At 55.4% G+C, this 27,088-nt stretch overlaps 10 protein-coding genes across 10 annotated transcripts; 5 read left to right on the forward strand and 5 right to left on the reverse strand.

Moving 5' to 3' along the window:
* Positions 1-1,266: 1,266 nt before the first annotated feature.
* Positions 1,267-3,823, reverse strand: E0L32_007409 (uncharacterized protein; the record flags this gene model as incomplete). The annotated part of the gene is made up of 4 exons (XM_031142150.1): positions 1,267-2,673; positions 2,735-3,214; positions 3,269-3,433; positions 3,485-3,823. 4 exons carry the CDS (start codon positions 3,821-3,823, stop codon positions 1,267-1,269), a joined length of 2,391 nt encoding a protein of 796 aa, XP_030993622.1.
* A 425-nt stretch (positions 3,824-4,248) lies between these two features.
* On the forward strand, positions 4,249-8,899 carry E0L32_007410 (uncharacterized protein; the record flags this gene model as incomplete). The annotated part of the gene is made up of 7 exons (XM_031142151.1): positions 4,249-4,646; positions 4,909-5,758; positions 6,435-6,668; positions 6,905-7,717; positions 7,778-8,115; positions 8,186-8,347; positions 8,407-8,899. 7 exons carry the CDS (start codon positions 4,249-4,251, stop codon positions 8,897-8,899), a joined length of 3,288 nt encoding a protein of 1,095 aa, XP_030993623.1.
* A 2,006-nt stretch (positions 8,900-10,905) lies between these two features.
* Positions 10,906-12,993, forward strand: E0L32_007411 (uncharacterized protein; the record flags this gene model as incomplete). The annotated part of the gene is made up of 10 exons (XM_031142152.1): positions 10,906-10,935; positions 11,007-11,276; positions 11,346-11,533; positions 11,595-11,722; positions 11,793-12,050; positions 12,098-12,241; positions 12,302-12,428; positions 12,486-12,641; positions 12,711-12,732; positions 12,844-12,993. The coding sequence occupies 10 exons, from the start codon at positions 10,906-10,908 to the stop codon at positions 12,991-12,993; spliced, it is 1,473 nt and encodes a 490-aa protein (XP_030993624.1).
* Positions 12,994-13,113: 120 nt separating this feature from the next.
* Positions 13,114-14,651, reverse strand: E0L32_007412 (uncharacterized protein; the record flags this gene model as incomplete). Its single annotated transcript, XM_031142153.1, has 2 exons — positions 13,114-14,428; positions 14,479-14,651. The coding sequence occupies 2 exons, from the start codon at positions 14,649-14,651 to the stop codon at positions 13,114-13,116; spliced, it is 1,488 nt and encodes a 495-aa protein (XP_030993625.1).
* Positions 14,652-15,482: 831 nt separating this feature from the next.
* Positions 15,483-16,463, reverse strand: E0L32_007413 (uncharacterized protein; the record flags this gene model as incomplete). The annotated part of the gene is made up of 2 exons (XM_031142154.1): positions 15,483-16,210; positions 16,286-16,463. The coding sequence occupies 2 exons, from the start codon at positions 16,461-16,463 to the stop codon at positions 15,483-15,485; spliced, it is 906 nt and encodes a 301-aa protein (XP_030993626.1).
* Positions 16,464-17,534: 1,071 nt separating this feature from the next.
* E0L32_007414 (uncharacterized protein) lies at positions 17,535-19,198 on the forward strand (the record flags this gene model as incomplete). The annotated part of the gene is made up of 3 exons (XM_031142156.1): positions 17,535-17,603; positions 17,774-18,675; positions 18,763-19,198. The coding sequence occupies 3 exons, from the start codon at positions 17,535-17,537 to the stop codon at positions 19,196-19,198; spliced, it is 1,407 nt and encodes a 468-aa protein (XP_030993627.1).
* A 340-nt stretch (positions 19,199-19,538) lies between these two features.
* Positions 19,539-20,987, reverse strand: E0L32_007415 (uncharacterized protein; the record flags this gene model as incomplete). Its single annotated transcript, XM_031142157.1, has 5 exons — positions 19,539-19,796; positions 19,851-20,089; positions 20,157-20,223; positions 20,284-20,780; positions 20,870-20,987. The coding sequence occupies 5 exons, from the start codon at positions 20,985-20,987 to the stop codon at positions 19,539-19,541; spliced, it is 1,179 nt and encodes a 392-aa protein (XP_030993628.1).
* A 1,312-nt stretch (positions 20,988-22,299) lies between these two features.
* E0L32_007416 (uncharacterized protein) lies at positions 22,300-23,066 on the forward strand (the record flags this gene model as incomplete). The annotated part of the gene is made up of 3 exons (XM_031142158.1): positions 22,300-22,393; positions 22,447-22,533; positions 22,624-23,066. 3 exons carry the CDS (start codon positions 22,300-22,302, stop codon positions 23,064-23,066), a joined length of 624 nt encoding a protein of 207 aa, XP_030993629.1.
* Positions 23,067-23,326: 260 nt separating this feature from the next.
* E0L32_007417 (uncharacterized protein) lies at positions 23,327-23,971 on the reverse strand (the record flags this gene model as incomplete). The annotated part of the gene is made up of 1 exon (XM_031142159.1): positions 23,327-23,971. One exon carries the CDS (start codon positions 23,969-23,971, stop codon positions 23,327-23,329), a length of 645 nt encoding a protein of 214 aa, XP_030993630.1.
* A 2,378-nt stretch (positions 23,972-26,349) lies between these two features.
* Positions 26,350-26,961, forward strand: E0L32_007418 (uncharacterized protein; the record flags this gene model as incomplete). The annotated part of the gene is made up of 2 exons (XM_031142160.1): positions 26,350-26,620; positions 26,696-26,961. The coding sequence occupies 2 exons, from the start codon at positions 26,350-26,352 to the stop codon at positions 26,959-26,961; spliced, it is 537 nt and encodes a 178-aa protein (XP_030993631.1).
* Positions 26,962-27,088: the final 127 nt, after the last annotated feature.

Here is a 27,088-nt window from a genome sequence, read left to right on the forward strand (position 1 = left end):
TGTATCGAGGGATCGCTGGCGCTCAGTACAAGGATATGCCTGCCATGACCACCGTCTATTTGCACATCCAATTGACATGGAACATGTCACAGTGGGAGACTTGTCAACTGTCAGCACTATTAGCTCACATGATAGCTCAGCACACACGCTGCGCATACACACCTTCTACGCGGGTGTGTGTTCTGCTTATCGACGACTGTTGCATCATAGTTGTCGAATCCTGGAATCTCCGTCCTGCCAGTGCTGCTGTAAGACGCAAGACCCGTCGCGCTACTGCAGGATTTCGCCTTATGTCGTGGTCCAAACACCGGGATACCAGATTAGGGAGATACTCTGCATGATTGGGCCAGCTTTTGCGTCTGGCATCAGCCAGTCGGCAGGCAAGGCTTGGGAAGGCAGTAGCATGCTCTGTGTTGGTGAGGAGAGAGGAGGTCCGTCGAAAACCCACCGGCCGGCGATGTCGCGGCAAAACAAAATTGCAAGATTGCGGTAACTGACGTTGAAAAGACGACGACCAACAGCACAGGTCCGGCTAGGGCACTGGTCTTGCCGCTGTGCGACGGGCACGCACACACATGATGCGGGTTGCCGCCGATCGGAAGGGCGGAACGTGCGATGGCGGATAAGGGATGGTGATGCTTCGCATCTTGAGCCCGCGGCTACGCGCTGGACAAGGTATCCATACAAACCGCCTAAGAGATGCTACGAATCTATGATGCAAATCCCTTGTCATTATGTTCGGGCTTAGGTGGGATATCAAAGAATCAGGAAAAGGTAATCGGAAGGGATAAGAGGGATGGCCGCTAAGACGAGCAAGAAAGCCACACATATCCAACGCCAGCGGCAGGATATAGACATAAGCACAAACAGCTACTGTCACTTACGGCCATAGATGGTAGAAAATTCGGGATCCCGTCCGCTCTCCCATAGACAAGCTGCCAATCGCCGAATCAGTACTCAGGTCGGTGACGACTGGGGAATCCTCGGTGCTGTAAGTTTCTTTTTGCTGCTCCGCTTGTATTTTTTGTGTACTTCCTGTTCCACAATGACATACACCCTGTTGAAGAGTCCATGAGGCCAGAGGGACATTCAGAAGTACTAAGACGCAAGGGTGTGCCGTCGTACCTTCGACTAGCTGACTCCAAGCGGGATCGTGCATATCTGTCAAAGTCATGCACCCAACCGTCGTCGTTGAGGTGTAACGTCACTTTATTAATGGCCTGATTGCTGGGCGGCCACAGACACTAAATTCTATTAATCTATTATTCATACATCATAGAGGAACGATTCCGGGATTCCAACCTCGTCAAACGATATGCCCGAGATGAACTCCTCCCACGTTTTCCACGACAGATCCTCCGCGGTATCTACCTGCATCTGTCCTGTGGCCACTTGATCACCTGTTGAAAAGGGCGTATCTCCAACTAAGGACTGCTGGCCAGCATCCCAAAATTGGGACTGCAGCGTCAGCGGTGCCGCGAGAGAAACAGCGGGCGTCCCTCCGACCTCGGAGGAGGTAGTCCCGAGGCTACTCGCAGCAACGCCTCCTCCCGCCGACGGCGTCCCCGACGACAATCCCATCATCGGCTGGGTGCTCGAGACGGCCCCGGCCGTGGATGGCAGCAAGCTCCCGCTCCCGCTCCCGCCAACCCCCCCTCCCATCTCGCCGTCCTGCAGCAGCGACGCCACCCGCCGCCGCGTCCGCCGCAGCAGGCTCTCGAGCGGCGCGTGCAGGGCCGTCGCCGCCGTCCCGGAGCGCAGCATGAACGACTTGTGCTGCTCGTACGCGGCCTCAACGAGCGGCCAGGCGCGCCGCACGAGCGCCGCGTCGGTGCAGGCGTAGCACTCGGCGAAGGCGATGGCCAGCGCGTGCCAGGGGATGTTGACGCACCAGCGGAAGCCCTCGCCGCGCGGGTCCGTGTGCATGAGGCGCGCCTTGTCGAGGACGGTGAGGGTCAGGCGCAGGAGCTCCACGCCGTCGACTGTAATGCAGTCCCAGGGCGGCGGCGGTGGCTTCGTTGCTGCTGCTCCGGAGGCGGTGGCGTCTGGCAGTTGTGGTGTTGGGGGCCGGATCGGCCGCAGGGTGGCGAGCTTGGATGCTGCCAAGACGAGGTGTAGGCTGTGGTAGGTGAACCATGCGTAGCTCGAGGATTCCGGGTCGCAGTACTGGGCGAGGTGCATCATTTGTCGCTCGCATGTGTCTACGAGGTCTCGTCGTCGTGACTGGGGGAGGGAGGTGGTCGCAGATGGACTAAGGTCGGGTGACTGGTTTTGTTCTGCTTGGATGGTCGATACAGTTAGGCGGCCCGCTGGTACTGCGTAATAAGTCATCAGGGAGTATGATGTATCTGTCAAGCCTTCTTTACCAGGCAGGACCGCTGTCGTGTCTGTGTCAAAGTCATCGTCGTCGATGTTTGCAGGCAGAGCCATGCTGCGGCCATCTTCGACGGTGCTAGTAAGAGGGGCTGATCTCTGCCCGAAGCAAACCTGTAGATCAAGGACCGAGAGGTAATGCCACAGCCGTTTTCGCCTCTGATCGTCAAAGAAGTTGAAGTTTGTTTGCTTTTCACTATCCAGTGCCCAGGGAGGAAAGCAGAGAGGCCTGGCGAGTCGTACAGCCAATGCCACGAGTGTCCAGACAGGCCGGCTTCGCTCTGCCGCTCGACGGGTTGCCTAACAAGAAGCGTGCTTGTGATCAGCTAGAGGTTCGCAGTAGCTTGGGAGGCCGACATACCAGGTATATGACAAAGGCTTGGACGACTGTGAGGTCTCGTGTGTCTAGTAATCCGGCAGCTGCAAGTGCCGCCTCACATTGCCTCTTGCATTGCGCAACCAGCGGATATCGGGCTGTCTTGAACGAGGTCTCGCATTGACCTTCTGTCAAACTGTTTGCTGCAGCATAGCATACTGCAGCACTGAGGGCTTGAACCGCTGGATGACCGGCGGGGTAGTTCAAGTAAGACTGCCCATGCACCATCCACCTAGTCAGGGATGGCTTATGGAGAATCTTGACGATCGGGTCGACTTGTTTCAGAAAGATCTGGCACAGAGTTCTGGAGATTTCCGGGTTGCATGCTGAGGCGGGGGCATCTTCCGAGCTACTCAGCCCGAGGAGCAGCATGCCGCCGTCAAGTCGACTTGGTGTGTACGCTTGCTGGGAATGGGAAACAGTCGCGCCTGCGAACCCATTGACCTCGCGTCGGAGTGCGGAAATCTGTAGGTTGGGCCGATCAGGGGACGTTCTATCTCGTCCGTGAGGCTGACTTACCTCCATGGCGACACCGGTCCAAGAGCCATCACCCCGATGCGCCGGTGTCTGCGCGACAGAAGATATCTCTGCACACGAAGGACTGATGCTTGATGGAATAGGCGGTCCTGAAGCTAGACTTGAAGGCGTGTCTACGCCCTGTGGAATGTGTTGCTGGCTTCCCTGCTGTAAGATGAGAGCCTGTCGCGCACATAATGTGTTTGATGACCAACATACCTGTCCAACAGAAAATGTTGCCGCACTCATGTGCTCAACCAAGCTTTCCAGCCGATGGACACGGTCAGCGAGGCTCTTGTCCTCGGATGACGCAGTCTCGTCGCCGGTCTGCTCGGGTGACTTTGAGGTTGCAGGACCTGGTCTCCGCACATGTCGGCCTCGTGGAAGCCGCGAACGACGGACTGGGACGCATCTAGAACCTGACGATACACAGTTTGAGCATGGCTCCAGCTTGTCGCACTTGACTTTGCGAGCGCGACAGAGCTCACAGCTGAGCTGTGGTGTTGAGACCCGGACGCTCCGGCGTCGTCCCTTCTGGGCCGGAGTCTCGTCGGCCATTGTTGATTAGATGGAAATGTGCAAGCGATAATATCGAATGGGTTTTAAGGGGTTGAAAACCCGGGCTGGTTCAGGGATGGGGATCGAATGCAATGATCAAAAGGCGACTCAAACTCCGAAAATGAGGCGGACAGTGAAAATGCTGACTCGCGACTCGCGAGACCCATATCGGTGTTAGACATAAGTTTGAGCCTAAGTGAAAGTCGCGCAAATTGCCATATTGCCTAGCCTGTTTCTCCATGACAGGTACTAGCCTGTAGTGACAAAATATAATGCACTTCATCCCCAGCTAACCCGCACAAAACCCGAGGCCCCATCACGCAACCCTTGTAATGGTTCCGTATAAGTAGCATGACCCCAAGAAATAGGCACTCAATTAGAGAGTAACATCACTTTTCCTAAGCTGTTCAATATCCACAAGAAACATGTCCGAGTCAAAGGAAACGGAAACACCATCATCCGGTCCCGGAAGGACAGACTCTGCTGCTGATCTCCCTTCAACGCAAGCCGAGGACTGTATGCACACACAGTCTGAGGATAGTCGACAACTTGACATCGAATCTGGCACATCAGCACCAAAGGACACAGAAAAGCCGCCTACGGATCCGAATCTTGTAACATGGGAAGGGCCTACAGATTCCGCCAACCCCAAAAACTGGACGACAAACAAAAGGATGATCATTACGGTCCTGGTGTCCCTCTTCACTTTCCTGTCTCCAATATCATCCTCGATGGTAGCTCCCGCTCTATCAAAGCTAGGAGAAGATCTAGGAATGCACGAGAAAATCGAAGTCGAGATGGCCTTGTCCATATTCATCCTTGGGTACGCGATAGGCCCACTCTTCTTTGGCCCATTGTCGGAGATATACGGTCGCTATCGTGTGTTGCTACTGAGCAACCTGTTCTACGTGGCGTGGAATACGGGCTGTGGATTTGCTCAGAACAGGGCTGAGTTCTTTGTCTTTCGATTCCTCGCCGGCATTGGTGGAAGCGCACCGTTGGCGCTTGGAGGCGGAGCAATCAGGCAAGTTTTCTTCAATCATTGCGCAATGCGCGAAACCACCAGCTAATAACGATCTCTTCAGTGACATGTGGAGGGCAGAGGAACGCGGAAAGGCGGTCGGCATATACAGCTTGGGCCCGCTGCTTGGGCCCGCCGTTGGCCCTATCTGTGCCGGCTTCATCGCCGAGAGAACAACTTGGCGCTGGTGCTTCTGGTCAACAAGTATTGCAGCCGCCGTTGTCCAACTTTCAGGCATATTTTGGCTGGAAGAGACGTACGCACCCGTGCTCTTGCGAAGGAAGTGCCAACGCCTGATCAAGGAGACGGGCAATGCCAATCTTCACGTGGGAGCGGAGCTGGCCAAAAGTCCATCGGAAATTCTGGGCGCTGCCCTGATCCGGCCTACTCGGTTGCTTGCCACTCAGCCTATTGTTCAGGTCATCGCAGTATACATGGGCTACCTCTTCGGGGTCACGTATTTGGTGATGGTGACCTTCCCTATCGTCTGGACCGATGTGTACCGCGAGAATCTGGGAATTAGCGGCCTCAATTATCTCTCCCTCTTCATCGGTGCTGTCCTTGCCGTCATTACTAGCTTGATGGTAGTAGACAAGGTGTACATGAAGCTCAAGGCGCGAAACAATGACGTGGGCAGGCCGGAATTCCGAGTGCCTTCGATGTTTGTGGGCTCAATCATCGTCCCCATTGGACTCTTTTGGTATGGCTGGAGCGTCCAAGCCCGGGTTCACTGGATCATGCCTAACATTGGCGCCGCCCTGTTCACGGCCGGTGTTTTCCTGTGTACTCAGGCAATGCAAGCCTACACCATCGACAGTTATCATCGCTACGCTGCCAGTGGGCTTGCAGCAGCGACCGTACTCCGGAGTCTCGCTGGGTTCGGCTTCCCCCTCTTCGCGCCATATCTATACCAGGTAAGGGAGCTCAATGACCCAAGGCTATCCAAGCCAGATAAGAACCAGTCGCTGACACAGCCAGGCACTCGATTACGGATGGGGAACTAGTGTTTTGGCCTTTATTAGCATCGGCATCGGCATTCCAGCGCCGGTCATGTTCTACATCTTTGGACCGAAATTACGAGCCATGTCAAGATATTGCGCTGGCTGAGAAGTCCCTTCGTCTCACTTGTCATATCTCTTGGAAGATAATTACGGTCTGTCCACTCCAGAGCCAGTCCAAGGTACACTTTTCTTTTCCTTACCGGTATCCATGGCGAATCGCCTACACTATCTATTACACATACACCAAGACATTCTATAGATATATAATTTAATCCAATAACTTTTCCAAAATTGATCTCTGCTGCACACCACCTGGTCCCGTATGATGCTCATAATTCTAGTAGCTTGAGACTACCTGTCTAGCATGTTTGAGTGGAGCATTGGTGTACCTAGTCTCCCTTGCTACGAGGCAACTTCTCGGTTATGGTTTCGGCTTTGGTCTCGGTCATGGTGTGGATCCGCCAAACCTTTTCACGCAACAGAGCAGGGTCTCGCTGACGTTGTCGAATGACTTGCCTTCTTCGTATTTTTGATTGAGCACCGGAACCCCGGTCCCATACCCGGTGGTCCATCAAATCACGGACGACAGGGCAACGATGGAACTGGCACCGGCACCAGTACCGACATCGACACCGGCACTGGAGGAGACAGACGCGAGGGGCCCAGGCGAGACTCCGCAGCGGAGACGCAAGAGGGCGACTGCATGCGAGCGCTGCAACCAGAAACGCATCAGGTGCGATGCATCGACCTCGGGTCAGCCGTGTTCCAATTGTCGCAAGGCGAAGAATCCCGAATGCCGTCTTATTCGCTCAAAGCGGACCAGGTAAACACACCGCCCTCACCTCGCTTGCTGCACGCTTTAGATTGAATGTGTGGACTACCAATTCCTGATACTGACCATGCCCGCATGGGAAAAGGGGCTCGACTGGCCAATTCATTAAATATGGGCGTGATTCAGAAGGAGCTTTGTCCTCCCCTAGGCTTGAACAAGGTTCGACTTTTGAAGTTTCCGTCGATCAGCAAGCCACACCGCGAAATGCGCCAACCAGGTCCACTCAGGAACCCGTGTTCTCTCTCGATTTCGACAGAGTTAATGGCGAAGATGGGTCGCCAATTGTTACCGAGATCTCCGGGAGAGAGCGTCAAGGAGTAGCGACGCCGGACTCTATGCCCTCCAGGACGGGCCCCATACGTCACAAACAACCTCGCAGAGGTGACCGTCCTCCCTTCATCGGAGAAAGCTGGTTCGCGACGTACCTTTCTAACAACGCCGCAACAAGACAAACTGCTGTACACCCGCATGTCGAGACAGCCAACAGTAGCGACGAAGATGGTCGATCACGGCCGCAGTCCGAACCTCACGGCGTGGCACCACTACCAAAGGCCAATCTGCCAGCCTTACAAGACGTGATTCCACAGCACCTCAAGCAGCGTCTGATCGAGTCTTACTTCTCCCTTTTCCATTCATATTGTCCTATAGTGGACAAATCCTCCTTTCTCTCATCTGTTCAGGACGACACCGTTTCACTAACGCTCCTTCAATGCGTCCTTTTCGTAGCTTCGACTCAATGCGAGCCCTCCATCTTCCATCTGTTGGGTTACAGCACCCGGATGGACTGCGGTGATGAGTTCTTCGCAAGAGCCAAAAGGTCGTTCGAATCAGACAACACATCCGACCGTGTGGCGATGCTGCAGTCCTCATATCTACTCTCTTACTGGTGGGGTCAACCCATAGCCTTTCGTGACTCGCTGTGGTGGCTCTCGTCTGCTATCAGGTCTGCACAGTGCATGGGGATGAACAAAAGTACCAAGAAAAGCGGGATATCTCCGGAGGTCCAAGCCCAATGGAAAAGGATCTGGTGGTGCTTATATGTAAGGCAATCCCTATCATCCGAGACTAACATGTGGTGATGCTGACGGGACTTACCCAAGATTCGAGATCGACAAATAGCGTTCTCTATTGGAGTACCAATGATCATCAATGATCTTGAATGTAACGTCGAAGACCCGGTTCCGCAAGATTTCCCAGACGAGAGTCCCGAGACCGCCTATTACATTATTGGACAAGCAGTGCTCAACCGTGCCGCATCGACTTTGTTTCTCGATTACTGCTCTCTGGCACGACTTCCCCTGAGCGACGATCCCGACTTTCGGCACTGTGCGCAGCAGGCCATACAAACCACTCTGGGCAAATGTCATGAGGAGCTGCCGAGACTTTCAAGAGGAGACCGCCGGCATTACTTATCTCTGACCACGGACATGTGTTACAAGTGAGTCCTGGCTCTTGAGTCCAGCACGCCTTTGAGGTGTCGCGATAGATTATTCACACAAACATTCTAGTTTCTACGTGATCCACCTTCATCAGCGGGTACAAGGCCCTCGACCTGAAAGCGAAATACATCCGAATGATGCAAAATTTATCCTTGCCGCTGCGGATAATATCACTCAACTAGTGGAAGACGCAATGATATACTGGAGTCCAAAATATCTACCCATGATCTGGTATGCCAAATTCCTTTGCACTGAAAGCGCCCTATTCTAACCAAACTTGGTAACGAAAGGGTCACTGCCATATTTGCCGCGATGAATGCTCAGTATTCTGCTATGCGCAAGAGCTCGCAGGACCGAGAGTTGCTCCGTGCCAAACTTCGGTCTAGTCTGATCGTCCTCAAACAATTCGAAGACTACTACATCATGGCTCGTTGGGTTCGAATACTATGGACCAATGTGCTGGACAGACCAGGCCACGAGAAACACCGTCTCAAGACATTCCAACAGCTGCATCGTTATCAAGACAATGCAGCTCGTCCTCCCGACACCAACGCAGAGCCAACATCAATCCAAGATTATTCCACTCCGACATCGTCGACGAACACTCACTCTGATCCAACAAGAATCCCATTAGTTGATCCTGGTTTCTTCGGCGAGGATCGATCGCAGATCACATCTTGGGTTATTGACGACTGGTCGGGCACCTTTGCCTTGGACGGATATATTGGACACGTCGACTTGCCTATGCCGAGCATGTGGAACACTGGACCGCCAAATCTGTAGATTGTTGTACAGTTTTTCAGAGACTGCCACCACTGATATCAAGCTATTGTCCAGTGCTTTAATGAGAAAGTTCCCAGGTCAACATCTGGTAGATCTCGAACCTCCTCGCTCAGGCTATTGAAGCATGGAAGGGGACTGTAAGTATGGAGACGGGGTTTGACCTCAAATACGAACCATCGTACTTATCAGTCATACATAGCGCTCTCATGGATTCAGCTTCGAAGAACTACCCCGTTTCACGACTTTCACATTGGTCACAGCGCCACCCAATTACCTCTGGCAAGAGTGGCTAGAGAAAAGGTTTCCAGGTTATCGTTCTCATCTTGCTCAAAACGAAACCCGCGGAAGCTACTTGAGTCTATCCGGGCCTGATGAGATCGAGACAAAAGCCAAGCTGGACTGGAAAAATTCTGCAATCAAATGGTTCACAGACTGTATGACAGTGGGTCATATTGTTAACATCACAGCCTTTCTAATCTTGATGGGAATTATGAAAGGCCATAGCGGCAAGCAGCTCAGCGAAACCTTAAAAAAGGTAGGAATCTCCTAGAAGCGAAGGGAGAAGGATGGCCGATTTACTAATTCTTATTTTCCCTTGAATAGGAGTCAATGCCCATTATTATCGACGGCTACAAGATCTGGCCGGTGGCATCCGTTGTCAATTTTGTCTGGATCCCAGTCGAAAGGCGCATTGTGTTCCTCAACTTTGTGGGCCTTCTCTGGGGTATATACCTGAGTATAGTTGCTGCGCGAGTATGACTGCCATCCCACCCTTCACCTTGAGAAGGGGTTGTCCCACTACCCCAAATTAGGGGCCAAGTTCCTAGCAGGCGATTTTCTCCTGGCTCACACCTCTATAGCGCCTTCATCATTTATGACCCAATCTCAAACACATCATATTGTCTAATATTATCCCCACAGTCTCTCCCCCTGGGACACTCCTGTGAGATCATCCAATGAGAAGTTTGAGCAGCCGAGACTTGTTCAAGCATGGATTTGTCGGTCCAAATATTTCTGAAAGACGCGATGTCTTATCTTGACAAATAGAGTATCTAGTACAAACGTCTTGAAAGAAGAGATAAGCAACCCCACCACAATGCAAACATCTGAACCACTATCATTAACCAGTTGGCCAACTCAGAGGCCAATCTGCATGAGCTTTCGAGCTTATCCGTGGCACTTGTCCTCAGGTATCTTTTCAAGGCCTTGTAAGCATTTCTCTTTTACCCTACTCGCCTCTGTAGCACCTTCAAAATGCACTGGGTAGACGGGTAGCCGTGTTGATTCGGGCGTTTCCCACGAGTCGGCTTGAAATCGTGGCCCGTAACAGTCTCGAAGCTCCCACCTTTTCATGAGACAAATAGTAACCGAAACCCCGCGGCATTGATCGGGTGGCTACCGAAGTATGACAGAGTCGAGTTTGAAGTCGAGAGTGGCTCGCCAAGAAAAGGGGTCAAGCAGGAACTGATAAGTCGCCTCTGGTTCCTATCACCCCTCCGTGGATATGGATCGCATGGATGTCAAGATTAGTGTGCGGAAATTGTAACCCATACTTTAGCCAAGATCAGGATGTAATCAACCCCCAGATGCAGCTTGGCATCCAACCAATAGGTGGCCCATCCAATCTGTCGGTAATCCTGACCCGGCAATCTGGAAAGCATGTTGTGATTCCAAATTGAGTGTAGAACTTGGGGAAGGTCGATCTCACGCGATCAAGGTTGCGCTAAGCCTGGATCCGTCAAATGTCTGCCCCGTGGGGTACGGGTCAGATGCGGAGAGCCTGACACTAAAACCACCTTAATTATGATGGATAACATTATCCCAGTCATCAAAGAGCTGTCACGCTGGCCAGAGTCCTGCCGGCCCTGGCAACTTTATCCCTAGCGCCAAGAAAGATGATTGGGGTAACTTAAAGGAAGCTCGTGGTCTCTTCACGTCACTCAACTTTGCCTGTCTCTTCCAAAACAGTGATCGACAAACTAAATGTATCTATTGAGTAATTCAACATGGTTAAAACATCTCGATACAATCTTTCTGTAAGCATGACATATTCCTGAAGCCAAAGAGCCTTTACCATAACTCACACGTACTTATCTCTTGTGCAAAGATCGTGCTCTTTGTGGCACTGAGCAGCTTGACCTATGGTTATGCCTTCTCCGTTTTCAGTACCTCGATTGGTCAGCCCGGCTTTTACAAGTATTTCGATCTTGCTCTAGAGGGCCCAGGCTCCGACTACACGGCCTCTATCCTAGGTGCCATCAATGCTCTGTTCTCAGCTGGCGCCGCCTTTGGCGCGCTTTCCATCGCCTGGCTCCCTGATTGGATTGGAAGAAAGCTCACTATCATCATTGCGGGTGCCATCAGCCTTGTCGGCGGTGTGAGTCTTCCACTATCTCCCTGTGTGACAATTTCTCTGGGCACCCTAGCTAACTCCTAATACCACCAGGCTCTTGTGGCCGGAAGTGCAAACATCCCGATGCTTGTCGTTGTCAGACTCCTGCAAGGTATTGGAGTAGGACAGTGTATTACAATCACTCCTATCTATCTCTCCGAGGTGGCGCCTCCGCATCGTCGAGGTCTTCTGGCTGGCCAAAATGCTGTCGGCCTGGTCATTGGATACTTCTTGTCGAGTTGGTAGGCGCAAAATGACGAGACCCGATTCGAAAGATATCCTGCTAATACACTCAAACTGTAGGGTTGGATATGGTGCATACTACGCCACAAACGAGACTTTCCAGTGGAGGTTTCCGCTGGCGCTCTCATGCCTGTTCCCCTTCGTGCTCTTGATCGGCTCTCCATGGGTCCCTGAGTCCCCCCGCTGGTGTAAGTCTAACTTCTGTAGGATGCTGCTCCTGAAATGGCGACTCAGCTGACTCCTGGCTTTGCGCCACAGTGTTGTGGAAAGATCGTGCCGACGAGGCCTGGACCATCACCGAGCGCCTGCACCACGACCCCAATGACGACACGCAGATGCAGGCCCGGGAGGAATTCTATCAGATGAAGAAGCAGATTGAGTTCGACCGCCAGCAGGACTTATCCATGTGGTACATGTTCAAGAAGCCTTCGCTGCGCCGAAGAATCCTGCTCGGCTGCGGCGTGCTGCTCGGCGGTCAATCCTGTGGTCCTCTTGTCATCAACAGTGCGTACTCCGGTTCGTTACTACCCATTATATTTATTATGGCTGACGCAGAATAATAGATTATGGGGTCCTGCTGTACCAAGGTCTCGGGATGACTGGCAGTTTGCCCTTGCTGATGTACGCCATTTATGTCGTCGTCGGAGCTTCAGTCAACATCATTGCTGCATTCATCATGGACAAAGTGGGCCGTCGACCGCTCTTTTGTAAGTATGGCTTACCTCTCTAAGAAGATGCATAGCTGACTCCATGATCCTCACATCCAGTCATTGGATTCCTCGGCACCACTGTCGCTATGGCGTGTGAGACAGCCTTGGTGTCGAAGTATGCTGGCACAGACAACAAAGGCGGGAATGCCGCAGCTGTGTTCTTTCTCTTCCTTTTCGTGACGATGTACGTATTCTCCTCTAGAGCCTGAACTCTTTGGGCTTTGACTGACAGCGTCACCAGCTACGGACTCGCCATTGACAACACTGCCTTTGTTTACTGCGCTGAGATCTTCCCGACGATGTACCGTGCCAAGGGCATGGCTCTGGGTCTGTTCGTTTACTACGTATCGTCAATCGCCTTCCTCACTCCCGCAGCTACCGCAATGCAGAACATTGGGTGAGCCATATAATACTCCGTGATACTTTACAAATCGAAGTTTAATGGCTAATCATGACACCACAATAGCTGGAAGTTCTACCTTGTATTCGTGTGCTGCTCTTTCGTGGCATTTGTGCTCACCTACTTCTTCGTTCCCGAGGCATGTACTCCACTGTCTTGACTAGGAGATTCCATAACACTAACGTTCCTCCATCTACAGACTGCCCGCTTGTCACTCGAGGAGATTAATGCTATCTTCGGTGACAAGGTTGTCGTGGACCTGACCAACGCCACTGCAGAGGAGCGAGCCCGGATGGACAGTGCCATTCTCGAGAAGTCGGCTGAGACTGGGGAACACCACGAATTGTAATATGTACTACGTTGTTGTCGAGTCTGGCCTAGTCTGGCCGTGTCTTACTTGATGCTGCTTCACTTAGTCCGCGAGCTATCTGAGAATACTACGTACTCGTTGTCCTACTCCTCCTGGCTTTTACAGCCTCCACTTCCACACCCTCGTGCCGTCATGAGAAATCATAGCTTCGGCCCTGACCCACAAGACGGCCACCGCCGCGCCGAAAAGCAGCACACTGACCAGAACGGACATGCCCTCGTACGTCTTGGGCCCAAGCCCAGCCGCCGAGGACCGGATCAGCGCGCCGCCGACGGGCGTGCCGATCATCGTCGCCATGCCCCGCACCATGTACAGCACGCCGTTGACCGAGGCGAAGTTCTGGGTGCCGAAAAGCTCGACGAGGCTCGTGGGGAACAGCGACACGTACGCGCTGGCAAAGATGCCGTAGAAGACGGTGAAGGCGACGAAAAGGCCCCGCGCGCCGCCGCCCGCGCCGCCGTCGTAGGGGTAGAGCGTCGACGGCAGCCAGAAGGCCACCGTGACGATGGCGCTCATGAGCGTCGTCAGGAACAGCAGGTTGAGCCGGCCGACGCGGTCGGCGGCGTGGCCGATGGCGATCTTGCCGACGGCGTTGCAGGCGTTGCTGACGGCGATGAAGTTGGCGCCCGCGGCGGGGCCGTAGCCGAGCGTGCGCGCGTACGAGGCGAAGAAGAAGACGGGCGTGTAGTAGGCCGCCGACTGCAGCACGGCGCCCAGGGCCTGGGCGGCGAACTTGCGCGTCCGGGCGACGCGGACGTCGAGCAGCGGCACCTTGAGCATGCCGGAGGCGCGGCTGGACGTGCGCGCCGCCCTCTCAGCCTCGAGGGCCCGCCTCGTCGCCGGCTCCCAGCCCAGGGCCATGCTGGCTGCCGCGACGCAGACGGCCGAGAACGCGCCGCTTACCCGGAGGGTGTTGCGGAAGCCCATGTGCTCGACCGAGGCCGTCATGGACGGGGCCCAGACGAGGCCTCCCACTCCTGTGCCGGAGAGGATGATGCCCATGGCGAGGCCTCTTCGGGACGTGAACCAGGTCGGCGCGACGGTCACGGCCACCATGTACGAGAGACAGGTTCCGATGCCGAGGAGGAAACCCTGGGTCATCTGGAAATGCCATAGCTTCGTTCCGAAACTGGCCAGGACCAACGAGAGGCCAAAGATCAGGCCGCCGATGAAAGCGACCTTACGAGGCGAAAATAGCTTGGCCCACGCAACGGCGAACGGTGCGCCGATGGTCATGAACGAGATGCCCAGTGTGCCGATCAGGTCGATCTGGGCGGGCGTGGCACCAGTGAAGGGATTGTCCGGCTGTTCGGCGTACTCCTCAAATAGAGCTTGGTAGACGCCGAAAGCGAAGTTGAGGCCGCAGCATACGAATACTATGGTAAATGAGGAGATGACGATGGTCACAGACTTCCTGTTCCGTCGTCAGCCGTCATCTCCGGACCACGAGCAACTAGTCCCTACCATGTAGAGATCTCATCTTCTGCATTCTCACTGGTCGGAGTAGTCGCGGCTGTGACAACTCTTTGCAGAGGTTCCATTCTACTTTCCAGGCCACCGGCCATCTCGATCTCGTCGCCATCGTCTGGGCGGCTCAGGTGCGCCTGGGGCACCAAGGATTGCACACTAGAGGACATGTTGCGTGTGTGTAGACACTCATACGGGTCGTGTCGCGGCCAGATGCATTAACAAGAAAGAGGGATCAGGACCCTTATCACGAGCAGATTGGTTTTATGGCTTCCATAACCACCGTGGTAAGCCGTTGGGAAACCCCAGAATTCAACATCCAAGCGGGTGACTCAGAAAGGAACAGCGGCCGATCGCCGGAGCAATTGTCCCCACCTCGGCAAGGATTGCCTTCCGAACTTCTCCGCACCAGCCGCATCAACCGCAAAGGGCCGGGCTTGGCAGCAGATGCCCAATGGGACTGGAGCCGAAAAAGATATCAAACATTGTAGAAAGTCTATCAGTCTCATTCACCGGGGATCCTCAGTATGACTCCCAATGTGGCCAACCCAAAGTGCGCTTGAAAAACTTGCAGACGCTACCGTGACGGTGTAAGAAAAGCCGTTGAGGTCTCATGTCTGAAGTGTCTTGTCGCAGCAAGCGCGTCGCCGGGAATTATTGGCTCTTGGGATATCAAGAGTCGAAAGATCCGGCAAGTACTTTCATGGATGCCAGATAGCAGTTCAGGTTTCACTCATCGCATGGCCCGACAAGCAGCTGGATGGCAATCAAAAATCTTGTCGACAAAAGGCAGTTCTGTCTTGTCTATGCCTCTAAAAATCTATTCTAACCTTCCAAAGATAACAACAGGATCCGGACTAAGCCCATTCCCAAAGAAAAGACAAAAGAAAGAGCGGCGCATCTACGCCAAACACCACTCGCCTTGTGCCAGGATAAGGCAGCCAAATGGGACGAATAATACAGCAACGCGTCACAGCTCTGCCTCGGCTCATCATCGTCCTCTAGACCTCCGACGAAAGACTCTCGGCCCCTTCAGACTTGGGCCGCTTGACGCCGATGAGCTCGAGGCCGTTGGCGACCGGCTGCTCGCCGCGCAGCAGCAGGCCGATCTCGGACGGGTGGAACCAGTTCATCCAGACAAAGACGACGAGCATGAGCAGGGTGTCGAAGACGTAGAGGTAGACCTCGCTGCGCATGAGCACGCTGTCGTTGCCCATGATGTACTCGACGACGCGGAAGACGCTGCGCACGAGGATGAGCCCGCTGGCGACGTAGAGCGTGGCGAGGTAGGTGCGCCAGCGGACGGCCGGGTCGCGGGCCGCGCGGGGCGTGGGCCGGCGCGCCATGCGCAGGTGGAAGACGGCCGCGACGGCGACGAAGCAGCCGAAGAAGGCGAGCTGGACGAAGAGACCCGCCACGATGAGGTTCTCGCCAAGGTCGATCATCGTCTGCGTCTTGGCAGCCATCATGCCGCCGCCGGAGCCCTGCATCAGCAGGGACAGGACGTCGCCGAGGACGAAGATCTTGGTCAGCCACTGCCGCCTGATCAGGGCGTGCGGCTCGCCCTCGGTCAGCTGGATGATCCTCCCCAGTATCATGTAGATGGACGCGGCCATGAAGGGCGGGGCGAGCAGGATCAGGAGGCTCTGCATGACGTAGGGTCCGAGGGTCCAGCAGCCGGGGTCTTCGTTCGCGTTGAGGATCCGTCCGATGTACCCTATGACTTCGCCTGCCAAGTACGAGATCTGTCAGCGAGTGCACGTATGGACCATGCGGTTTCTGATTCAGATGGGACACGACTTACATAGGCCGCCAGTAACCAGAGCGGTAAGATACCACGTCCGTGTCCTAAACATCTGGAGCATGTGGATTAGAGTCGTGATGCCAAATAGCACCGTGGCTACGGCAGCCAGCGGGAGAGATGGCTCATAGCGGTAAAACGAGAATTTGGCGTTCTTGTAATCTGGAATGCACTCGTCCATGGTGTCTAGAGAAGGTCCGAGGTAGGCTAGTCTTTGCTTCAAGATTCAGAACTGCTGGAAGATGACGACGCGAGAACAAAGACCGGGCTTTTCGACTTCAACCACAAGAACGTATGTCGAATTATATATCGCTCTGGCCTGTAAACCACCTGGGGCTGTGCTTGAAGCAAGGAATGAACATCGAGAGCGATGCGAGATGGCGAAGATATGAACATTGTTGCCAAGCCCTGAACTTCCTACTCACACCAAGTTAAAAACACCTAATCTAGGGACTTCGTGCGTGGACACAACACAGTATGTCGGGATCCGTCCCTCCATGTAAGCCGGCCCCCTTCGCCCTTCAGCCTTGGCGCTTGAGCCCCCATTGTGCCGCGTAAAGAGAGTGATGCGATAGGTCGAGGGCCGAGTTGTGGGTTACACACGGATGGCTCGGAGTGTCGGGCGTTGCCGCGTATTCGCGACGGGGCGGATACGGTGGTGTACGATAGTGTACGATAGTGTACGATTGGTACGGCAGCTGCTCTGCTCATTGAACACAACAGACACAGCCTCAAAATCTCCAAATGCTTGTTTCTCCCCGCCACAGACCGTTAAACAAGCCTGAACGAGCCAGCCAAAGCCAGCCAAAGCCAGCCAAAGCCAGCCAAAGCCAGCCAAAGCCAGCCAAAGCCAGCCAAAGCCAGCCAAAGCCAGCCACCGGATCAGCGTGCCCCAAAAGACGGCCTAAAAGACCGGGCGCTAGCCAGGGTGCCAAAACCACGGATCCACAGCCGATGCGCGTATTCGCCATCCGCCGTTTAAGAACCCGACGACATCCCACCCCACGTTGATTCTTCGTCTTTTGGATCTGGCAAAGCAGACTGACCGACCGACTGACTGGCTGGTTTCACCTGTCACAGACAGCATTGAAAAGCATACACCGTTCCATTGGCTGTCTCACTCTTGCCCTTGACAGCTACCCCTGCCAGGATACCGAGAGGAGTTAGATACGCTGCCTGCCCTTACTCTCTTGCTCCCTGGCACGAATGCGAATCCGCGCTCTCGCATAGGTTCGAAGCCAGTTGCAGCGCAATGTCCACGCGGCGCACGCACACCAAGTCTCGCAACGGCTGCACCAACTGCAAGCGAAGAAAGGTCAAAGTAAGTAAGCTTACGAAGCCTAGCTCAGCTGTCTTGCATCCCCTTCCCCTTGGTTCCCCCTCCCCTACCTTCTGTCCTCCTCCTCTCAGCGTCTATCCACGTACAAGTATAATATGCTCTCCACCCCGGGTTCGCCAAGAAACATCTGCCAACCATATACGGATACATAGTGCGATGAGGTCTGGCCGTGCTGCTTCCACTGCAGGAGGCACAACATCCCCTGCAGCTTCGCCCTGGCGAGCAAGTCGGCCGTCGACGCCAGGGTCGAAGCGGCAGCGGCAGCCGGCAGCGCGGGCGCTCCCACGCCGCCCAGCAGCGCTGGCCTAGGCCCCGCCACCCCGGTCGGCTTCGGCATCGGCATCGGCATCCCCAACACCGGAAGCCCGTCCGACGACTCTCGCCCGCCGCCCCGGGCCATCCTCGAGAACGTCGACAGCCTCCTGTACTCCTCGCCAGCCGCATCCTCCACCGCCTCCACTTCAACCTCCGGCGCGCACCCCAGCAACAACGCGGCCGTCCCGCCGCCGCCGCCGCCCCTCGTGCCGCCGCCCGACAGCGACCCCTGGTCCCGCGACGCCGAGCTCATGCACCACTACTGCACCGTGACGGCCGACTCGCTCGCCCAGCGCGACGACCTGCGCTACGTGTGGAAGGTCGTCGTGCCGCGCGAGGCCTACGAGCACCGCTTCCTCATGCACTCGATCCTGTCCGTCAGCGCCACGCACAAGGCCCTGCTCGTGCCCAGCCGCTGGCACGCCTACGTCAGCATCGCCGCCTACCACCAGGTCCTCGGCTCCGAGGGGTTCCGCGGCATGTCGTCCGACATCAACGACGACAACTGGCGCGCCGTCTACTGCTTCACGGCCGTCATGGTGCTCTACTACATCTGCCTGCCCACGCGGTCCGAGAACCGCCGCCTCGAGACGCCCGTCCTGAGCATCATGGAGCTGCTCTGCGCCATCAAGGGCGTCCGGGCCACCGTCGCGCCCTACCTCTCCCGCCTGACGCACTCCGAGTTCCACCCCATGGTGCTCCGGGTGTTCGACGCCGAAGACGTGGGCCCAGACGCCAGGTCAGTCTCTCACATCCTCCAACCCCCCCCCCTTTGTCCCTTTCTGGAGACCATCGACACATAGCTGAGACTCAAAAAATCACACAGTAAACGATCCCCGCCCCCGCTGGAGAACTCGTCGCTGCCAGCAAACACCTACCAGGTGCTCAACCAGCTCCGCGTCTCCCTCGCCGCCGACCCGGCGCAGTTCAGCCAGCACTACGTGGACGCGGCGGCCGAGCTGGAGAAGTGCGCCGCGCTCATCGCCCGCCGCGGCGTCCACGCCGAGCCCGGCGCCGTGCTCTACTGGCCCTACATGCTGCACGACACCGTCGTCGCCGACATCCGCAGCATGAAGCCCCACGCCTTGATCGTCCTGGCCCACTTCGTCGGCCTGCTCGTCATATTCGAAAACATGTTCTGGTTCACAAGAGGCTGGGCCAAAGCCGTCGTCCGAGATATCGACCGGCAGCTGGCAGGGCGGCCAGAGCTGGCGAGCTGGCTGGACTGGCCAAAGCAGCAGGTCATCTCGGGCTATGGCTGATGCTGGTTTGTAGCCAGTACACCAGCTTTGCAGCATCGAAGCATCGTCGCGAAGCGCCCAATGCCCTCACAATGGCTTGGGATAACACAAGCTATCATCTGCCGCCATCATTTCTTTGCCATGCCCCAACAACGAGGTGCTCTGAGTACTCTGTCTATTTCTAGATATCCACATTCATTTTTTGGACTCCGAAAACGCCCTACAGGGACGCTGCTATGTACCGAAGGACTATGCCTTGCCCTGCGCTGGCTTCCACTCTATACCCGAGAATCGGGCCATGCAAATCTGGCTATGTTGGTAACGACGTTATAATGCTGACTCCTCATGATGCACCTACGCTTTAGCTTGCGTTCTCAACGGTCTTTGGCCGCTCAGGAAGATCGGCAGACTTCTGCTCTGCGTTGGCGGCGGGCTTGCCGGCCGCACCAGGATGGCGGCTACCCTTATCCTTCACCTTCTTCTGCTTCTTCTCCGGTGGAGGGTAGGCCTTGAGAGTGATCTCCTGCCACTCTTTAGAGGCCTGGAAAGCTGTTTGAATCGGTGCCATGAGCTCAATGAGCGCAGCGGTGACGGCAGGTTTGAGGAGTTGAGGTGTAAGCTAGGGATGTTAGCAAGTGATCAATGAAGGCGAAGCAAAGCTCTGACAACTTACAACGTCATTCTGGTAATCATCGTGCATCTGCTTGATGTTGTTGTAGACCAGCGTTGGGAGGTTGTCCCGTGTTCGCTCAACCTTGAACTCGGCAGTGCCCTTCAGCGTAGCGGCCGGAAGGAGCACATACTCCACAAAGGCCAGGACACCGTTGCCCTCAACAACCTTGGGGGCACACTCTGCCTTCTTGAGCTTCTTTGTGATGACTTCGGGCGTATCGAGGAGGTCGATCTTGCTGTCTGTTTCTCTGGCGATTAGCCGCGCGAAAAGGACATACTGGAATGCGGGTTGAGCTGGGGAGTTTACCTTCTTCACTAGAACTCATCTTGCCACCGTTGAGGCCAGGAACCATAGGGTTGAGAAGGTGGGCTCGCTATACAAAGGTCAGCTTCGACTACCTACAACAGTTGAAAGACGGGTCTCGGTTGCTTACCTGTCTGTAGCCCAGCTTGGGCAGCCACTCCTTGCCAGCCACGAAAAGTTTCCTCTGGTCCATACCACCAAACTGTGCGTCGACGTCCAGGTGTTGCTCGTCTAGTACTTGGAGGATAGGGTAGAGGAGGCCACTCAAAGGCGCATTGCTGGTCTGCTTGACGACCTCGGCACCAGCCTTCTTGGCGTCGTGCTCGGAGACCAGAGACGCCATGCGGTAGACGTCCATGATGTATTCTGGGTTCTTCTGGTAGGAGCTGCCGAGGACGAACTTGAGCTTCTCGGTGGGGACGCCGACGGCCTCGAGGATAGCCTTGATGACGAGGCCATAGTACTTGGCGCGGTTGTCGACCAGCTCGATGGGCGCCTTGAGGTTGTCGAGGAATCCGTGGATATCGGCGAGCAGGATGACGACCTCGCAGCCCGCGGCGAGCAATTGAGCGATCTTGACGGCCGGCACGAAGTAGCCGCAGTGCGGGCGACCTGTCGTTGCGGTTCCTGGGAGCGGGAGGCGACAGGTTAGCAGACTGTCAATGTTTGCGCGCGTCGTGCGCGCCCATGCTGGCCACGGCGGGGGGAATCAGTACCCCAGTAGATCTTTGGGTGGCGGCCCTCTGCGAGGATCTTTTCGAGAATCTCGGGGTTCATGACCTCGGCGAGGTTCTCGCTGATGAGGGCGAACCTCTGGCTCGCGGAGGCATCCATGGCTGTCTGTCGCTTCGTTCAAGCAACTGTTGTGATCGAGGTCGAGGTGAGTGCTGCAGTGACTCAGATTGCGATCCCTGGAAATTTGACGCCCGATAAGGAATGCGCCTCGATCAACTTGGCGGGACGGAGATGCCCCTCCGGGATCGGAAACCCAATTGATCCGACACGGGCTTGGGCCTCAAGTGCTGGCTCAGAACATGAAATCAGATCAATTTCTGGGGAACACGCTAGTGGACGTGGGCGCTAGAACTGCGCTAGAAGATCCCTGTTACAGTGACCTCAGGGCCTGACTCTCACAGACAGACCTCCAACTGGAGACAGACCTTGATCTTTCAAAGTTCCAAGGTTGGATTCATTGTCGAGGCATGGATGGCCACCGTCTTGTGAGGCATTGAGCTGGTTCTTGGAACTTGTAGCGTCGCTTTCTCCTTGTGAAAAAGTCGCCAGGCCGGATTATTGGATACGAAACTCATATTCTCCATTTGATCTGGTCTGTTCATGCACATTGTCGTCGGCAACATCGTTTGAACAGGGAGTCTTGTGCGCCAGATCGGATCTCTCACATATTATGAGAGCCAAAGACACATGAAAGATACCAATAGGCTCACTGCTGTCCTAGTTCAATGCAGGCGGCCCCTTTTGCGACAAGCCCTGACCACCATCTCAGTCGACGGTTGTGACAGCCTCGGGCCCTCATTGGCGATGCCCGAAAATGGCGCTCAGACGACCACGCAATGGAACCAACTCGACAACTCAATCTGGATAGATTGCGCACATCGCAGCCAGGACATCAATGACTGATGTTTTCAAAGCACGCTCAAAGTCTCAAGTACGCAATGGCTCTGCAACCAACAACGCCCACTGGATGGCCCTTCTTGCAAATAGATTACCATGGCGTTACATCAGGGCGTCGCCCAGTTGGTACCACACGCGTGACTGGCTGTGTCTCATTTATGCTAAATGATTACTGAGGCCCTTCCCACAGAATGTGATGGTAGATTTCGCCTGCATGCCATCTCGGTAGGCGCGCACTGACAGGCCGGTATTGTTCTATAATCCGGGGTGTTATACACCTCTCTCCCGTCTGGACAAACGTCAAAAAGATCCAGAACTCCGGAGTCCGGAATGGATGTGTCTTGACGCTCCTCCGAGTCTCGCCATGTGACTATCCTTGCATACGCACTGCGAAGACTTCGTTGTGACCAAAGACCACTATATATGTGCCATCCACCGTCTCTTTGATATGTATTTCCCGCGGGCGCTACAGGTTTCCCTTCAACTAAGCGTGCAAACCGCGAGCCGACTCAACATGCATCTATCCAAATTCCTTTCTCTCTCACCACTCGTCGCAGTTGCCGCGGCAGACCACGTCTGGCAATGCCAGACCATCGGCTACGCTGACGGTATGGTACAACTGTACTTGAGGCCTCCCCTTCTCATAATGCTAACTGGCTAGGGCATCTCTACTGCCGCAAGAACGCGCAGGGCCAATGCCTCGGCGATCTAGGCGACTTCCCAGCCAAGGACAAGTTCTTGCTGAACAGTAAGACCTGACAACAGCAGCATCCCCATCACCACCCCCTGACCAATAAGAAAAGAAGGGAAACTGACCACACGAAAAAAATCGCCGCAGTGGCCGTCGGCGACAACCCAGACAGGCCGATGGACCCCATCCGCCTCGCCGACCAGGTCGACTTCCACCGGTACAACGTCTTCGACCGGCGCCTCTACCTCGACAGCTCCCCCGGCGCCTTCGCCCCCATGGGCTTCACGCACGACAACTCGACCCTGCGCGGCGGCGAGACGACGTGGGGCTTCTTCGGCGCCCAGGGCTTCCTCATCTGGAGCTCCACGGGCCGCATCGCCGACGCGGGCCCACCGGCCAAGGGCGGCGGCACGCAGGTCGTCGCGCAGCAGGGGTTCGACTGGGTCGAGAGCGACTGGCCTGGTGTCTACCAGCTGTACTGGAATCAGACGCAGTGGGAGGAGGCGGTCAGGGGCAGGTACAACCTCCAGGCTGGGTTCTTTGGGCAGTGCTACGGAGACTACAGCCCGGTCATGACGGATGTGTCGTGAGGATGATGCAGAAACAACGCTGTGGCGGTGGGGAATTCCATTCAAACACGCGGAATAAGTGAGAGGTACAGTAAGGAGTAATATCACTGCTCTCTGACCTTGTCTAAGAAATTGGAGATGTATGCTCGGTAAATATCTATCTGACTTCTTCGATGTCCATCGCTGCCTGCCAATAAATCCATCAACATCCTTCGAATCGCTGAGGTTTACCGCCATTATTCCAAAACTGGATCTCTCCCCTGGTATTAAACCCTTTGTCTCTAGACCACGACGCCCAGAACAGCCATAGCAGCCATCACCATTCCTGCAACATCAGTTCCCTTCACAGCCGCAGCATTGGTCGAGGTCGGGGCTGGCTCCTCGGAAGTCGAGTTACCGTCCATGCTGGTCGTAGGGAGCACAGCCGAGCAAGTCTGGCTGTCTGGGCACGAGGTCGGGCCGGCACCGCCGGTCCACGTCATTGTCTGGCCAGAGCATGTGGTTGAAGGAGGGCATGTGCTCAGGGTGACAGTAACATCGATAGTAGAAGCCACGCTCGTAGGGAGTATCGTCAGGGTTGATGCAGTTGAGGGCGTGGCAGCCCCGGTAGTGGCCTGTCCAAGCGAGGACGAGGCAGGCGTCAACAAAACCGTGAGGCTGCTGGTGGGCAGAGGTGACTTTGTCGAGCATTCACCGTTCCCGTTGCACTCGACAGTCGACACGATCGACGTAGTAAGAGATAAAATCGAGGTTTGCAAAGGCGGAGAGGTAGAAAGAGTCAACGTCTCCGGTGTGGTAAGGGCCCATGGAGCCGAGTAGGAGGCAGTGATAGTCTCGGGATACGAGTAGCCTTTGGGTGAATCGTCTTGGGCAGCTGCGAGTCGCAAGCTGCCGAGTATGAAAGGGGCAAGCAAATCTCGCCTCATTTTTGCGATGCTCAAAGGTCACGATGAAGAGAAGGACTTTATGTGAAAGAGGAACAGATCTTGAACGAGAATATTGCGAGGGCCATCTCAGTTATAAAGGCCTCATTGCTAGGAGGCACATGCGGTCTCGACACTCTGCTACTCACCATGAATCACAAGGGGTTGCCAATCTGACTATGCGTCACCACCCAGTGACACCGTCCAAGCTGCCTTGAGGTACCAAAAGCAACTGACTGCCACCTCCGTGATGCACGAAGCGCTGTTGCCAGTGACATGGCCATACAAACCGGACCTCCTCCGCCTGGGTGCCGCAAGCCTGAGACGGCCTCTCGCGTAGTTTGTCGTCTCATACGGACACAAGCATCCCGTATGGGGTTGTTGCAAGCAATGTTTGTTTACGTGTGAAACTTGTCGGTGAGGACAGTCAGCTCCTTCATATGATAGCAAGATAGTCCAGCTCTGTGTCTTTGCGTGAGCCTTGGCCCTGATTTCAACGACTCTGATGCCTTGCATCTCTGCTCCTAGTATATCGACAGACGTCATAGAGGTAAAGAGGTAGATCGTTCGCTATGGCGAATTGACCATCTAGCTGGAAACAGCCCCTGATTTGTTTTGTCGTCGTGAACTTCTTCAATGGCATGTAGCACGGCAAGTACAATCACCAAGGTACCACGTACATCCAGGCGGAGATGTCGAGGGAGTACAAGGGTACAACGCCAACATTTGAAACGGCCGAAGTCTTTGCTTGGGGTCACGGTTGGCTTGTTAGGACGCACGTTCTCAACAATGTCATCGACAGCTGCTGAATCCTAGGTACTCCATCCTTACTGTGAGAGCTTCACTCGACCGAGAAGGGCCGGCTGATATCACAAGTGGGCGAAAGAACAATCCGCTGCCAGTGATGTCAGAAGTTGCTTTGCGTCTTCGCACATGCACATTGCCAAAAGTATGCCCTCGTCTCGCTCACCATTTCCCCCAGTCCTGAGCGGGTGCCCACAGACAAACCAAGCTTTGTGGAGGAAACCGGGTCCGATCATCATTTCGAGTGGACAAGGGGACCCATTGAAATTAGGCATGATGTCCCTGTGGCTCTGTTCCTGGCCTCCACCAGATGGGCTGCCCAACAAGCCTTCTCCGGTGTCTTGCGGGACAAGCAATCTGGGAGGACGCACTCACACACCCAACAGCTCCCGTGGTGAAACACGACTCATCAAAGTGCCCTGCACTTGCATACAGCGCAGCTTTACCCTCTCTGTGGTGAACGCCATTGACTGCATTGGTATTGGACGTCCACTTTTCCTGCCTGGTCCTGGATGTCATTTTAGATGGCTGTCGCTTAAACTCTGAATTCTGGATACCGGCACTGGGTTTCGTGATGCTTGGCTGGAGAGAAGCACATGCTTTCATGATGGCCAGCTCCGTCCAACGGCACAGCTCGTGTGCGCCTGCTTGGCCTTCCCCTCACTCAGCTGCCTCGGCTTGTTCCTGGTGCGATGTCTCTTCGCCGCGCGCCCATTGGATCAGCAGCCAAGCAAACCAAGGCGGCGGGTGCGCTACTCCAGCCGTCCAGTGGTCAATTCAGCAGCACTTCGACGCTAGAAAACTTGCTTCTCCGCTCAAAGCTGAGCTTTTTGGTGCTCCTCACGCAGAGGAGCGTCGTCGACCACCCACCACCTCACCTGCCAGGGTAGGAACAAGATCGACGAAGGTGGTGCGGACCCGTTAACGGTCTCCCGGGGCTTTGCCAATCGCAGCACTCAAGGCCGACGCTTGCCCGGGATTGGCGGGTGGAGCCCCCATGGGGGGATCCCTACTAGGGCGGATACACACTCCACCTCCTTTTCGCACTCACAAGCATCTTGCACGCACAACGAGCTGACGATGAGTGCCAAAACACGCCGAATGGGCCGACAGAGACCCATGTGAAAGTCGCATCGCTCCCAGGGAAGCGGGGGATGGAGGCAGGCAGTGGTGGACGGTGACCCCCAACCTTGGGGCTCCTTTATCTCGCCTCGATGTATCCTCGACCAGGGTAGCACTCACTCATATCCTTGTTGATGACTGAAGCAGGCCTGGCCCTTTCGATTCAGTTGCGCAAGCAAAAGGATATTTCGCGCATTGGATGATATCACTCTGCGAACTCTGACTCTCTTCTCCCGAACCTGGCGATGCGTGATCGTTAACGGACGACCGGCCTAGAGACAATTCAACTCGAGAGGTGCAGAGAAAAAGGAACAGAGAAAACACGCCGAACTTTTCGGAGGAATAGGAAGGATACCGCAAATTTCTCTCGCTCGCAGCAAAGCCCACTAGCCCACGCTCGTTCCACCAAATTTCCTCCTCTTCATTGAGATCAAAAGGAAGAAGGGAAGAAAAAAATGAAGACCTTCGCTGTCCTCGCCGGGGCCCTGCTCCTCGCCGCCGGGGCCTCCGCCGACGCGCCCAACTGCGCCGCCGTCGCCCTGTCCGCCATCCCGCAGTGCGCGCAGTCGTGCTTCCTCAAGGGCGCGCCCGAGGTAGGCTGCGGCGGCACCGACTTCGCCTGCCAGTGCGAGCAGGAGGCGCGCCTGTACGCCGCCATCGAGGGCTGCGTCGCCAGCGGCTGCCCGGCCCAGTCCTACCAGGCCGTCATCGACGGAGCTTCGTCAGGTACGACTTTGGCATGAATCCTTTCCTCTCACGTCGATCCTGTAGCTAATTCTTGCCGTTTCCGAAACAAAAAAGTGTGCAACTGCGCCGTCGGAGGCAACACCGCCGGGGGCTCCATGACCGTCGGCTCCATGGTCAACACCGTCTCCAACCTGCCCGCGACCGCCTCCAGCAAACCCACCGGCTCCGTATCAGGAGGCGGCGGCAAGACCACCCCGCCCGCGACGGTACCTGCGGTCTCCACGGCGACGGGCGCCACCTCCGCCGCAGGTCGCGGCTTCGGTCTCGACATGGCCGTCGTTGCGGCCGCTCTATTCGGATTCACTGGCTTCATGCTATAGCTGGACCTGCCGTTGTCCAGCTCATGGCATGGCGGAAAGGTGTAAACAAACGCTCTCGGTGAATGTTCATACTATAGACGGCGGTGTTTCTTGCGGTAATCGGGGGACCAGGAAACTATAGATGCGC

Source organism: Thyridium curvatum, assembly GCF_004353045.1.
Source record: "Thyridium curvatum strain D216 chromosome Unknown NODE_45_length_338668_cov_82.209118, whole genome shotgun sequence".
Taxonomy (NCBI): domain Eukaryota; kingdom Fungi; phylum Ascomycota; class Sordariomycetes; order Thyridiales; family Thyridiaceae; genus Thyridium; species Thyridium curvatum.